We start from the raw sequence: 15,287 nt of genomic DNA, 5'->3' as shown, positions 1-15,287 counted from the left end.
CTGAAATTCACTTTAATTTTCTTGCCATTTCCTGCTATTTCTCTTAAGATCCTTGACTTTACCACCCAGAAGGGCATGGTTTTGCTTTGTTGTTGTTGTTTAGACTTTGCCGGTCAATAACAAAGGAAGTTATTTATTTCGAGCAGCGAACTGACCCATCATATGACATCTCTACGATCTCTAGCTGTTCACATGTTTTGGTAACTTTAGGAGGTGGCTGGGTCCCTGGAAGATTGGACACTGGATAAAGTGGGGTATTATGGGTCATACCATTCTTAAGGGTGGAGGTAGTTCAGTCTTTTATTTTCTTACAGCATTTGGCAAAGTGCCATGCAAATTATAGTCCCTAGAAATGTATTTTCTGAATGAAAGAATATTAATAGGTTAAATTACAAGTTTTTTATTACATAGCCCTCCCTACAAGCCAGGCCAGCTCCTGGTCCTCCTTTGTCTCAGAATGCATGTAACCCAAGATACTGTTCCTGATAAAGATTTGAGTTTGTCAGGGAAACCAGAGAGGCAGAGATGGAAACGTGTTTAGGGTTTGTGAACACTTTTGGTGGGAGGAGATATTTTATTTTATTTTATTTTATTTTATTATATTTTAAAGATTTTATTTATTCATCACACACACACACACACACACACACACACACACACACACAGAGGCAGAGACACAGGCAGAGGGAGAAGCAGGTTCCATGCAGGGAGCCCGATGTGGGACTCGATCCTGGGACTCCAGGATCACACCCTGGGCCGAAGGCAGGCGCCAAACTATTGAGCCACCCAGGGATCCCCAAGGGAGGAGATTTTTTAATAGAGAGAGGCATTGAGATATCTTTGGTGTTTGGAAAAATCTGAAGGTGAGAGGGATGAACAAAATATTTTTCGGAAAGTACTGTTTTTGTATAATGAATGGGATTCCTATTTGAGATTCTTCAATGGAGTTAGCACTAAAGAAACAAATTGCTTTTAATTACATTTTAATGTCATTCTACCTGGGACAGGAGTATCAGGTCTTAGATAGATTACATCATGAAAGAAATATGTGTGCCACACAGATTTACCATAATGCCTTTGGATGTTTTAGAAAATGGGTAAACCTTGCCAAATATGGAGGTCTTCCCCAATTAGTACAGAGATTAGGGCTTCCAGTAAGACCTCTTTCTATCAGAACCAGAGACCTTTCTATCACGGTCAGAAACCTCTGAGATTAATGAAGAGGCATTAACTGTCACCACAGAAATTTTGCCTGTAATAACAAATGCAATAGAAAGTCAATTTCAAGAGCTGGTTGGGAAATAAATGAAAACACATGTCTGCAAGTTCTAATTCATATAAGTTTAATTCCTTAATCACATGTGATAAATTTAAGAAGCAGTGTCTTTGCAATAATTCAACTTAAAATAGATTTAAGCCTTTTTTTTTTTTTCCATTTCTGGTGGGGAAATAAGCACTAATGACACCTTAACACTGAATTGTGTTAAGCCTAATAAAATAGAATCACACCAGTTCTGGACTTTAGACGACAGATAGCATCAGCTGTGCTGGTGGAAAGCACATGACATCTCTATCATTAAGTATGCTAAGTGGGTTTTTAAAGCTGAAAAGGTTCATATATTCTTGAATGCATTTTTCAGATGGACATTTGACATCTCTGCCAAGAATTCATTCAGATATTTATTCTGCAGGTTTTTTTTTTTTTAAATAATATTAAAAACAAGTTGTAAAAGCCAGGGTTTTGGTAGTGTGGTGGCTCCAAAGGAGTGGCTAATTTCCATTAGTGCTCTTCGCTAAAGTTGGTCCGAATAAAATGCAGTTGGCTAAAGAACAAATCCTGTAATCCTGCTATATTAGTTCCCTAGGGCTCCTGTAACAAAGTACCACAAACTGAGTGGCTTAAAATAACAGAATTGTATTTGCTCACAGTCTGAAGTCTAGAAATCCAAAATCAAGGTATTGGCAGGGTTGGTTCCTACTGGAGATTCTAAGGGAGAATCTGTTTCATTCCTCTCCCTTAGCTTCTGGTTGCTGTTGTCAGCCTTTGGCATTCTTTGGTTTATAGGCTTATCACTGCAATCTTTGCCTCCTTGGTCACCTGGCATTCTCCCTGTGTGTGTCTGTGTCTCTGGATCCAAATTTCCTTTCCTTAGAAGGGTATCAGTCATTGGAATAGGGCCCAACCTAATTCAGTATGACCTAATCTTAACTTGATTACATTTGCCAAGACCCTATTTCCAAATAAGGTCATATTCACAAGTATTGGGGTTTAGGACTTCAATATATCTTTTTAGGGGACACAATTCAACCTATAATACGTACCTTCCCCTGAGGCCACCACCCCTGAGTCCCTCCTAGTCCAAAATTTTGGAGGCACTAGTGTGTGGGGTGGTTCAGCTGTTTGCACATACCAGCTCATTTCGTCCTTCCAGCATCCCAGTCATCCTGGGGTGATTGTCCTTATTTTAAGAAAACAGGCTCAGAGAGTTTAAGCTACCAGCTAGTAAGTGCAGAGCAACTATTTCAATCCAGCTATTACTGACTTAAACCCATCCCTTTTTTTACTATGCCTTGCCATCACCCTCACTCAAAAATATTGGATCCTTGTCTTTGGAAGCAATTGCTTAAAAGAAAATCCAGCTTCTTCACAATTTTACCCTCAAACACATTTACTAAAAGAGTCAGTATGAGAGAGTTGGAGATGGAAGATATGGTGATAGATTTTCTTCACACCCAAGAACATTTGGCCTTTTCCCACCACGCAATGGCAGTGAGTTTGCAGTAGATTACAGGTTAGCCAGGGGAGAAAGACCATCTGTCAATCAAGAGCCTCCCATTCCTTCAAAAGATGGATTTTTAAAACATTTTATAAATTGTACTTGTGTACATCTACTTTTTTAACGCATTGGGGCAATTTGATCTTCAAAGGACTCTCATCTGTCATCAAGTTCTATTTCTCTGCTCCTTAAATAATTCTTAAACCTACCCCCTCATCATTATCTTCAATATCATGAGTTTTATTCACATGCACATTTCTCTAACTTGACTCTAGCAGTGGCTTTCAAATAGGTCTCTCCGCCTCCAGTTTCCTCCCGTGTAATCCACCCTTGACATAGCTGACTCATTCTGATGTTTAAAAGCATGTTTTTATACATTTAAAAAGTGTTATATTCATTCAACAAATATTTACTGAGTATATTCCGTGCTAGATATTATTCCAGGCACTGGGAAATAGCAGTGAACCAGAGGAACAAAAATTTTTGCCCTTGGGGAGCTTACATTCAGTACACTTTGCCATTATTATGTATCTTTCCTCTGTATATTTTGTTATGAATCTTGGCAGATAACGATCATAATGATGATGACATTGATGAGGGTTTTCATTTTATTGAACATTTACTATGTGTCAGCCATATGCTAACCACTCCACCACACATCTTTTTTTTTTTTTTTAATTTTATTTTTTCATGAGAGACACAGAGAGAGAGAGAGAGAGAAAGAGAGGCAGAGACACAGGCAGAGGGAGAAGCAGGCTCCGTGCAGGGAGCCCGATGTGGGACTCGATCCCGGGACTCCAGGATCAGGCCCCAGGCCGAAGGCAGGCACCAGACTGCTGAGCCACCCGGGCTGCCCTCCACCACACATCTTCTCTTAGATGTTCAAAGAGTTGTAGAGGAGGAAAAAACTCCCTCTAACCTCCCAAATTTAGTAACCGGAGGCCTGAAAATTGAACTGATGAAAGACAGGTTAACAAAGGAGAGAACAAAGTTTGTTTGCAGATGGCAATGACCATCTATGTGGGAGTACTCAGTGATGAAGAACTCAAAGAGGCAGGTGGAATCGGGGGCTTATATACCATTTTAACAAAGGGTGATAAATTGTGGAGTAGTGGTTAGACAAGGGAAGAAGGGGGTTGGCTTCTAGCAGGGGTAAATCATGGGATGGTGACTGGGAACTATGTAAGGTAAACTACTGATAGATAGAGATTGTTCATGCAGACTCATTTCAGTGCCATTTCCTGATAAGAGTCATTCTCCTCTTTCTGGTATGGGAGAGGGGGCACCTTTACAAATGGAAATTTCCTTTATGAATGGAAATTCCATTTACAAAAGGGAAATTTATGCCCTGCTTTTAGGCAGATAGGGGAGAGCAGAGAGCTTTTCCTGTGTCTGTTGTTTCTTAATTGCCTTCAGCTCAAAATAGCTCTTATGCCAAAGTGGCATATTTTGGGGTGGCAGATTCTGATCCCTTCAGCATTTGTGAATAACTAACTGAACCCTATATAAGCTCTTTGTAAAACAAATAACTACTGCAAGACTCTGTTTATAAGATGACAGTTTTGTATAAATAGTTTATCTAAGGCAGCGGTTTGCTCTTCAGAGGACATGTGGCAATGTCTGGAGATATTTTTGATAGTCATGACCGAGAGTGGGGCTGCTACTGGCATCTAGTGAGTAGAGGTCAGGAAAATAGACCTCTACAACACAGAGAATTATTTGGCAAAAAATATCAGAAGTGCTGAACTAGAGAAACTGTGACATATAATGAGGCAGTTGTAAAAGCTTAACAAAATTGATACTCATTTTTTCTGTTTTAAATCTCTAACTGGATGTATTCTTTATGTATTGAAGTAAACCTTGTTTATATTTTAAAGGATTCCTCCCCTGCCATCTTTCAGTTTAAATTCAGTAATGGGCTTTCAGGGAAAATTGCCTGTCAGTTAAAAACTTTTTAAAAAAAAAAAAAAAAAAAAAAAAAAACTTTTTAAATACACATTTCTATTTTTTTTTTTTTTTAAGATTTTACTTATTTATTTGAGAGAGCGAGAGAGAGAGAGAGACAGAGAGAGAGCGAGTAAGCACACAAGCAGGTGTTGGGGGAAGGGCAGAGGGAGAAGCAGACACTCCACTGAACAGGGAGTCTGATGCTGGGCTCTATCCCATGCCCCGCAGGATCCTGATCTGAGCCTAAGGCAGACCCTTAACTGACTGAGCTACCCAGGTGCCCCAGTGTATTTTTTTAAATTTTTTTAAAAGATTTTATTTATTCATGAGAGACACACAGAGAGAGGCAGAGACATAGGCAGAGGGAGAAGCAGGTTCCCTGTGGAGAGCCCGATATGGGTCTTGATCCCAGGACCCTGGAATCACAACCCAAACCAAAGGCAGATGCTCAACCACTGAGCCACCCAGGTGTCCCTCCCTCCCCCCAAACATATTTCTAAGTTTTAAGTACCACTTTATTCAAGTGTTTATGAAAACATTAACTTAAAATTCTAATCTAGTGCTTATAATTTAAAAATATAATTCACGTTCTTTTCTTTAGATATAAAAATGATTCCGAAGGCCACCGATAGTAAACATTCTTCTTTAAACAGACTTACAGGTAGTAGTGATGGGTCTGCACTGAGTCATCACCGTTTGCCAGGCGTCATTCTGGTAGCCATTTGGAAAGTGGTGGGCTGGGTACAGGTATCTGGTATGTGACTATGGAACAGTTGTTCTTTGTAGGAAACTAAGTGATCTGTGTTTGATTCAAATCCGTGCTATTGGTGCTGACAACATCATATTTTCCAATTAAGTTCCAAGAACTTTCCTGGCCTTCATGGTCTCACTTCATGATTTGAAATTCAAAATATAAATTCACATGATGAAATGGAGGTTATATTCCTGTAATCATTTTTCTTTTCCCTTAAAAACAGTCCTTAAAAGTTCTTTGGGATGGGGAGCAGCCCTTGAAAAAGAGTTCCCCTCTTCCCTATTCCTCCCCACTGAACACATCAGAGGCCTAGAATTTATTTGTTCATCAAGTTGTATTTCTTGATTAAAATCAATATGCGGTTTTTGAACACCCATGCATAAAAGATGTATACTTTCTTAGTTCAGCATAAATTTCTGCTTATAGACCAGAGCACCGTAGTTGCTGAACCCCATCTGTTCCGTAATGCTATGAGATTAAGCACACTCGGTTTAGTTTAGATCACTGTTTGATTAGACATATAACATTTCTCCTAATGAATTTCTGACTTTCCTCTTGTCTTCCAAAAAAATATTGAGATTTTTGTGTTTAAACGCAGAAGACAAAGCATTAGTCTTTCTTAGAGCTTTTTTTTTTTTTTTTTTTTTTTTTAAGATTTTATTCATTTGTGATAGAGAGGCAGAGGCACAGGCAGAGGGAGAAGCAGGCTCCATGCAGGGAGCCTGATGTGGGACTTGATCTGGGGTCTCCAGGATCACACCCTGGGCTGGAGGCAGGTGCTAAACTGCTGAGCCACCCACGAATCCTCCCCACCCCCCTTTTTAAAATTGGAGTTCAATTTGCCAACATATAGCATATCACCCAGTTCTTAGAGCCTTTTTTTAAAAAAAAAATAATGCTCATTACTCTAATGCATTTCTTCAGTGGTTGTCATGAAAATCACACAAGAAAATTTGGGCAAAATGACCCAGAGGACCATTGGTTCCCTGCACCGTTTCTGCCTAAGCGGCGTGGTCTGGGTCATCACTACCAAGGGAACCCGGGGACATCCGTGTGGAATACGACACCCATAGTTAGGGGGACCTGAGGTTCGACCACAGCAGCGGTAAAGATGAGGTAATTTTGGGGGGGGGGGTTGGGAAAAGAAAGCAGCAACGGATCCAAAGTTTTCGGCAGCTCGTGTAGGACGCAGCGCGCGCTGCAAAAGAAATGCCTTCCCCGTGGGTCGTCGGGAGCCGCTGCGGCCTGCCCTGGAGGCCACGGAGTTTGCAGCGGGGCGTGCGGGCCCCCTCCATTGGCACCATCTCGACCTGGGGGCCCGGCATCGCGCCTGGGGGCCGGGCGGCTGCGGCCACGGAGGGAGCCTGCGACCCGCCGGGACCTGAGGAATCGCGCTGCGCCGGGCGGGGGCCCGAGCGGAGGCTGCGAGGGGGATGCGGGCGGTGAGGCGCCGCCGAGTCCCGGCCTGCGCTGCGGTCGGCCGCGTCGTGCGAGCCGCCCCGGGGGCCCGGGCGCCGCGGGAGGCCGGGCCGAGCGGACCGAGCCCGCCTGGCTCGCCGGCGCGGGGGGGGGGGGGGGGGGGGGCGGTTCCCGCGGAGGCGGCGGCGGCGGCGGCGGCAGCGGCAGCGGCGCGCGCGAGGCTCGGGGCCGCGGCCCCCCCGCGCGGCCCCCCCGCGCTGCCTCCGCCCTCCGCGCGGCCCGGCCTCCCTGCTCCCTCCCCTCGGGGCTCCGGCGGCGGCGGCGGCGCGGCGGGGAGGGCGTGCGCCGGCGGGAGGCGGCGGCCAGGCCGGGGAAGTTTCGAGCGGAAGGTCGTCCGCCGGCCGCGCGTCCTCCCGCCGCCCGGCAGCATCATGGCGGAGCCCGGCGGCTCGCCCGTGCACGTCCAGCCGCCCCAGCACGCGGCCCCGGCGACGGCGGCGGCCCCCGCGGCCCCCGCGGCCCCCGCAGCGCCGGCCCCGGCCCCGGCCCCGGCCCCCGGCCCCGCGGCGCAGGCGTCCGGCTGGCCCATCTGCAGGGACGCGTACGAGCTGCAGGAGGTGATCGGTCAGTGCGGCGGGCCCGGGGCCCGGGGGGCGGCTCGCCGGCGTGCTCGCCCGGAGGCTGGCGCCCGGCCTCGGGCCTACCGGCTCCAACAGTTTTTTTTTTTTTTTTAATGTATTTGTTCGTTCTCTGAGCGCTGCTGCTGCGGGCGGCGGCGCGGCGGATGTGACTCGCACTGCGGACGAGCCGCCTGCTGCAAACTTTTATCTCCCGGATCGCCGGGGCGGCGGGGGGCGGGGGGGGAGCCGCGGAGCCGCGGAGCCGGGGATGGGGGGCCGGGGAGCCGGGGATGGGGGGCCGGGGAGCCGCGGAGCCGGGGAGCCGGGGGTGGGGGAGCCGCGGAGCCGGGGATGGGGGGCCGGGGAGCCGCGGAGCCGGGGATGGGGGGCCGGGGATGGGGGAGCGGCGGATGGGGGCCGGAGAGCGGAGCCGGGGAGCCGGGGCGGCTGATGGGGGAGCCGGGGATGGGGGGCCGGGGAGCGGGAGAGGCAGGGCGGCTGGGCCGGGCAGCCGGGGGGCCGCGGAGCCGGGGAGCCGCCGCGTCAGCCTCCAGCCGAGCGGCGGGGCCGCAGCCGGTGCGGGCGGGCGGGGCGGGCGGGGCTGCGGGGGCGCCGCCCTGGGCTTCTAGCGCCGCCGCGCTGCGCGGGGGGGCCGCGTCCCGGGGGCCTCGGCGGGCGCCCCTGCGCCCCTGCGCCCCGCGAGCAGCCTCTCGCCGTGGGTCCCGGGGCCCCTCCCGAGGCCGCGGAGGATGCCGCTGCCCCGCGCCCGCCTCGCCGCCCGGTGCGCCCCGGTCCCCGCCCCTCGGAGCCCCGGCCCCAGCCCCGGCCCCAGCCCCGGTCCCCGCCCCCCGCCCCGGGACCCAGCGGGCTCCCGCGCCCGCCGCCCGCCGCCCCCCGCCCCCCGGCCGGCTCGCAGCCGCCTTCTCTGCGGTCCCCAACACCGTGGCCGGGTCCGCGGCAGGAGGGCGGCGTGACTTCTCCTCGGGCCTCGCACGGGAAAGGCCGGGGGCTGTGCGCCGACCCGCGGCCCAGAACCTCTCCGTCGAGGCCCTTCTTCGGAGCCGGGTCGGGGAGCTCGGGGGCCCGGGGGCCCGGGGGGCAGGCGGCCTTCGCGGGGCCTGCTGTGCGTGCGCCGTGATGGAAAAGGAATTTAGGATATTTATGTTAGGTCTGTGTTTTGCTTTTCCTAAAAAAAGAAAAAAAAAATCTCCAGACTCCCGCCCCCCCGCCCCCCCCCCTTTAAAAAATTAAAACAGGAGAAATTTCATAGGCGTGCAAATGAGTCTTTATCACCTGCTGCTTGGGAATGAAACCGCGTGGCCTGAAATACACGTATAGCTCATCTACAGGAGAAGATGATGGGCAGAACGGTAACCAAGGATACCAAAACTTCAGATAATCTAAAATAGGCATCTCCATATAACATTCTTTGGAAACCCAGACTTTTCACAAGTTTGGGCCAGAGATTCTCAGGGAATGTGTCTTTGTGTCACTTTCTGGATTAAATGGCTTTAAGGGCTTCTCAAATCCTTTTCAATGAAAACTGCTTGAAGGTGGCATATAAGCCCCCTTCAGTTTTTCAGTTTTACTGCCTGCCCTCAACAGGCTTGCCCCTTCTCCTGGTCTGCGCCTATTGGTTGTACCCTGAGCATTGTGCTGTCCTTTGACACAGCTGGTCTTCCAGTCCTCCTTGTCTGGGTACAGACTCTTCTCTCGTCCGAGTGCCCACTTTGTTAGGGAATCTCACTCAGCTCCCAAGGCCAGAGGGAATTTTCTTTGAGAAGCCTATTGCTTTTCCTGAGCCAGAGCACATTGGCTTCCTTTACCTCTCTTTTTACACACTTTATTTATTTATTTATTTTTAAATTTTTATTTATTTATGATAGTCACAGAGAGAGAGAGAGAGGCAGAGACACAGGCGGAGGGAGAAGCAGGCTCCATGCACCGGGAGCCTGATGTGGGATTCGATCCCGGGTCTCCAGGATCGCGCCCTGGGCCAAAGGCAGGCGCCAAACCGCTGCGCCACCCAGGGATCCCCTTTACACACTTTATAGCATGTGACCCCCTGTTTTTTGACTCGTGCCACAACATCTAAGAGTCTGTTATGTCCTAAGCATTGTGCTGCGTGTTAGCAGTATACAATTTCATAAAAATGGTTCTTGCCCTCAAGGACCTGGCAACTTTATGTAAATGATTGTATAAGAGGTGATGGGTGAACACTGGGAGAGCACAAAGGGGGGGTGGTGGTGGGGATCATGAGAACACCAGAATTTAGTTATAACCAATTTATATGATTATTTTTGTCCGTTATTACATTAAAATGTAAGCTTTGCTTATTGAAAACACAGTATTTTGGGCCGACTAGTTTTGTGAGCTAATGAATAAAAATCTTTTAAGTGATGGGCTTAATTGCAGGGCTTCTTTCTGCTTTCGGTGACAGCATTGTTCATTATGGTTGGTCAGTTTACCTAAGGCATTTGAGAACAGAAATACCTGCTTCTTCTCCTGTTTTTGCACATTCACCCTGTGGAAAGGGCTTTTCTACATTTTAAATGTATCTTCTGTTCTCCAGCTAAGAGATGGCCCATGGGCCATGTTATTGACCAATCAGATTGCTGGCATAGGGGTTTTGCAAGGGCTTAATGTTTATAGGGAATTATAAACCCATTCCCATTTAGTGTTTAATGCTAGTTGAGTGATTACAAGTGAACTTGTGGTTAAGCACTTTTACTTAAATATTACTCACAGAAGTTAGTAGTTCAGACACTGAACCAATTTCTACACGAATGCCGGAGAAGAGCCTCTGCCTCCCCCTCCGCCCCGCAGGTGTCTTATGATAGGGCTCCAGCAGTGTGAACGGCCACCAGCAGGAGGCTCGGGTGTGCCTGAGCAGAAGACCAAGGGAGGCACCGCGTGTTGTGTTTTAACTTTGCAGCGTGGCACAGAGCACTTTTTCTTCATTTCCTTCTGGGCAGAGATTGGGGCCTCAGGATTATGAGAGAATAGGTTTACTAAAGTTCAAACAAGACAGGTTCAGTTGTTTGACTTCTATTTTAGAAAAATAAACACAGGATTTTGCAAGTGTAAAAAATAAAGTTTTCTTTGTTGTATCACTCACTGTTCTTGTGCCGTGACCAGATCAATGGAGAATTTGTAATGCTCTTACGGGTAATCTGGTTCAGAAGTCTATGCATGACCTGGAAAGGATGTAAAGTCTATTTGGGGAGAGCTTTATACTTAGGGGTTGAAAATGTGAAAATGCTGTGAAGTTATTAAACTCCTTTTAGCCATCGATATTCTTGTCTTAGTAGACTTCAGATATTTCTGTCTCCCACGCGAGTAACTGCTCTTGCCAGGTTTTCTTTCCTCTTTATACTCTTCAGCCTCATGAATCTTTGTTCCTCACCTCTCCCCTCCATCCCCGCCCCCCATCAGATTCCTTCTTTAGAAGTGTAAGGGGTACCCAAAGGTAGGCCAATTGAAAAATTATTTGTTGGTGATATGATAGTTGAACTTCTTTGTTGAACAGAATGAACAGTGAGTCACGTAAATACCGTCTTTGGCATCTGTAGTAATATTGAACAACCTTGAGGAACTTCTGTGGTCTCTGCCATCTGAGTTTCTGTATTTGAGTCCGATAATTGTGGCAGGAGCTGTGATCTTTGCTGATTTTCCTCAGAGAACCCCTAAATAGACTTGTGCCTCAGAAGATGTTTGATTTTCTTAGTTTTTTTTTTTTTTTTTTCAGGACAAGCCTTTCTTTAGTTTTGTATTTGATTTCTCAGTGTCAATTTATTTTGTCCTGAGTGGTCATTTAGAATGATTTGAAAGCAATACATTTAGGGGCGCCTGGCTGGCTTAGCCGGCGGAGCGTGGGATTCTTGATCTTGGAGTTGTGAGTTCAAGCTCCACATTGGGTGTTGAGATTACTTAAAAATAAAATCTTAAAAAAATTAATACATATAATTTTTGGGCCTAGTCAACAAAAATAATTTAGTTCCTAGAATCCTAGCCATAGTTTGACCAAGGGCTACGCGGAACACTTTATTATTCTCCTGTGATGCTTTTTTTTTTCTTTTTTTTTTTTTTTTTTTAACTATTCAGATGCTTTTTCCCCAAGCTCAGGTAATGGGGCATAAGGCCAGGTTTTCGAGGAGCAACAGCTTTTCCTGCAAGCAGCCCAGGGTACTCCCGGTTTGCTCTGTGCTCTGAGTTTTTGCAGAGTTCTGTGATTTGGGGATTAGAACTGGTTTTATGGATGTTCTAGAGGGATCTTGAGGACATTGAGAGCTACACTGGCCCACAGTCGTTTTTGGAGGACCTCAGAGGGCCGGGGCACTGAGTGTGCATCTCCTAGACCTTTAGATGGGGCTGCTTTACTACTGCTGTTGGCTTGCTAGTTTGACCTTTTTTTGTTTTTCCTACAATATTTTATTTATTTATTTATTTATTTGTTTGTTTGTTTGTTTTTAAAGATTTATTTATTTATTTATTCACGAGAGACAGAGAGAGAGAGGCAGAGACACAAGCAGAGGGAGAAGCAGGCTCCTTGTAGGGAGCCCGATTCAGGACTCGATCCTGGATCCCAGGATCATGACCCAAGCTGAAGGCAGGTGCCCAATCTCTGAGCCACCCAGGCGTCCATTATAAGATTTTATTTGAGAGAGAGAGAGAGAGAGAGAGAGCCCCTAAGAGTGTATTATTTGGAGTGGGGCAGAGGGAGAGGCATAGACTCTGTGCTGAGTGTGGAGCCTCAGATGGGACTCCATCCCATGACCCTGAGAGCACGAACTGAGCTGCAATCAGGAGTCAGAGGTTCAGTCAACTGAGCCACCCAGGTGCCCCTGGCCTTTTTTTTTTTTTTTTAAACTAAAAGAGGCCTTAGATGCATAGCCTAAAACAGGGCTTTGGCTTTCATTATCATTTCACTTGAGAAAGAGAAAATGCATGTAGAAATACTCTTTTTGTACTTCTTTATTGTGGTAAAACATACACATATAGATCACATAATATTTATATTTTAACTGTTTTTTAAGTGTATAATTGGCAGCAGGTACATGTATAACAGAAATGCTCTTTTATTTATTTATTTTATAGAATTCACCCGTGAAGCCATCCACACCTAAAGTTTGTATTTACTATTTGGATTTTGTGTTCTCTTAGTTTTGGTCATTTATGTCTCTCATGAAATTTTTGTCTTTATCAAATTTCTCAGTATGCCTTTCTTCATCATGTTCACTTATGTTCACATCATGTTCACTTATGTTCGCATCATTTTCACTTACTCTCCCATTTGAATAACAGCTTTAAGAGGTATAGTTCACCTGCCATGCAGTTCATCCCTATATACTGTACAATCCAATATGGATTTTTTTTTTTTTTTTACTATATCTGCTGAGCTTAACAAGGATAATAATTAGTTTTAGAGCACAGAAATGCTCTTTTACTTTTTTTTTTTTTTTTTTTTACAGAAAAGTTCTTTTAAATGTGCTGTTCAAAGTGCCATGTGGGAAAATGTCTCTAGGTGAAAAGAAGCTTTTGGGAGTATTATCACAATACTTTATTTACACTTTTGATTTGCGAGCGATCACATCATGCATTTCTGTCTGACAGTCTGTCATGCACTATGTTTTTTTTTTTTTTTTTTTTTTTTTTTTAAAGATTTTATTTATTTATTCATAGAGACACAGCTAGAGAGAGAGAGAGAGGCAGAGACACAGGCAGAGGGAGAAGCAGGCTCCATGCAGGGAGCCCGACGTGGGACTCGATCCCGGGTCTCCAGGATCACACCCCGGGCTGCAGGCGGCGCTAAACCGCTGCGCCACCGGGGCTGCCCCATGCATTATGTTTTTGATGATGTTTGAGAATGAATTAAAACACTGCAGGCTCCGGGGTCGGACGGCGGGGTCTGTTTCATATCCTGGCCAAGCAGTCACTGGCCTTGTGACCTTGAGCAAATTACTTAGATGTGTCTGCACTCAGTTTCCTCGTCTGTAACACGCAGATGATAAAGATAAGGTTGTGAGGACTGAGAGAGCGGAGAGCACTTGGAAGGGTGCCTGGCACGGGGCCTGCTCTCAATCAGTCTCCGCCGTGACTCCTAAAAATGACGTTTGCTAATCCGTGGCAGGTTATCAGGAGGGCACACAGCCCTGTCTCAGGCAGGAGTCCAGTGGCTTGAAGGGTTTCTCTGCTTGGTCCTAGCACGGAGGGAGCAGGGGGGAAGGCTTGCCTGCCAGGGCCCTCCTCGCGGTGCAGGGCTAGAGGGGAGCTCGCAGGCCCCCCACCTGGGCCCGCAGGAGGAGGCTGAGGCCTGTGGAGCGCCCGGCGGTTTGGAGAGCTCAGGGTTTCGGTGCCAGGTGGCCCTCTGACAGGTGGGGAGAGCATCCTGGGGGAGGTCGTGGGAGGGGCATCTGTGGTGAGGGGGGCACATGGAGCAACCCGAGCAACCTGCCCAGGGCAGGTGCTGCTGCCTGGGAGGTGCCCGTGGGTCGCACTGGGTCCCGCGCCACAGGACCAGAGGACCCAGAGGACCCAGAGGACGGCAGCGCGTGGTCTCAGATCGAGGCCCCACCGCTGCTCCCCATCCACCCTTCCCCGGCCGCTTTCCCTCGGTTTAAAAATACTCCCAGGTCTGTCTTATCTGAGCGAAACAAGAGGCTCACGACCCCGCTCCTCTAGCCACCAGCCTGCCTCCTTCCTTCCTTTCCTGCTGAGCTGTTGGAAAGCGCCACTCGCCCAGCCGCTGCCACTGCCTGTGCCTGGGAGCCAAAGTGCCCGCGCGGCCCCCTCTCTCTGGGCTGTGGGACTTGGCACCGCCCGGCGCCCCCTGCCCCGCGTGGCTCCGTTCAGATGCCCCCCAGAGCTGCGTACCCCCATTTAACCTCCTTGTCCCTCTACCAGTGCTACGATTGCTTGGATCCCCATGAGCTTCGTCCACACCCTCCCGTCTTCCTTAAGACCCTTGAGTGCGAAACAAACAGGCCGGTCACCCCGCTTTCCCATCTTGCACCTCCCTCCACTTGGACATCAGTCCTGGGTGCTCGGCTTGGTCATCAGGCCTGGGTGCTCCGCTCGGTCATCAATCCTGGGTGCTTGGCTCGGTCATCAGTCCTGGATGCTCCGCTCAGTCATTAGTCCTGGGTGCTCCGGCTCCATCATCGGTCCTGGGTGCCCCACATACTTGTTACCTTCCTGCTGTGTCTCTAAATCTTCCCCTCGGCCATCACCCATGTGGTTCAGGCCTTATCAGCTCCCCCTGGATTACTAGAAGTTCTAAGAGGTTCCCCGTCTCCGTTCTTGCTCCCGGCTACGGGAGGCATTGTTAGGATGGCCGGGCTGTCCCGGCTTTTGTCAGGAGTGGCTCTTCTGTCATCCTTCAGGTTCACTCTAAGGCCTTTTGGGAATGGTCTCTTGCCTCCCTTTCCAGACAGACCTTCCTTGTCATTTCCATTCTCAGACCCCCAGCGAACCTTTTGCAGTTGCTGAAATGATCCATTCATGCTTTCCTACCCTTGCGAGGCAAGTTTTTCACTCTGCTTGGAACACCATTCCACACCTGTTTTCGTGTATTGAACAGAGACCACTGTCCTTTTACATTTTATTGAGGTCTATACACGTGGACAAGTGGACATGTCATAAATGTATAGTTTGATGCACGTCCATAAGCTGAACACACCCGGATCTGGCCTCCCTGTTAAGACCTGGAACAAATGATTTCTCTTCACAGAAACACTCTCTGCCCCTGTGCCTCCTTTCCCTTTTGCCCCT

At 48.2% G+C, this 15,287-nt stretch overlaps 1 protein-coding gene across 1 annotated transcript in view; it reads left to right on the top strand.

The window, feature by feature from the left end:
* Positions 1 to 7,201: 7,201 nt before the first annotated feature.
* STK39 (serine/threonine kinase 39) overlaps positions 7,202 to 15,287 on the top strand; it is a 291,842-nt gene continuing 283,756 nt past the window's right edge. Inside the window, exon 1 of the mRNA XM_041722629.1 lies at positions 7,202 to 7,521. Coding sequence (XP_041578563.1) covers positions 7,329 to 7,521 — 193 coding nt within the window. The 5' untranslated portion in view covers positions 7,202 to 7,328. The remainder of the gene's footprint in view (positions 7,522 to 15,287) is intronic.

This window comes from Vulpes lagopus, chromosome 11, assembly GCF_018345385.1.
Source record: "Vulpes lagopus strain Blue_001 chromosome 11, ASM1834538v1, whole genome shotgun sequence".
Taxonomy (NCBI): Eukaryota; Metazoa; Chordata; class Mammalia; order Carnivora; family Canidae; genus Vulpes; species Vulpes lagopus.
The sequence above is the reverse complement of the archived record's forward strand: the minus strand, read 5'-3'. Positions and strand labels throughout refer to the sequence as shown.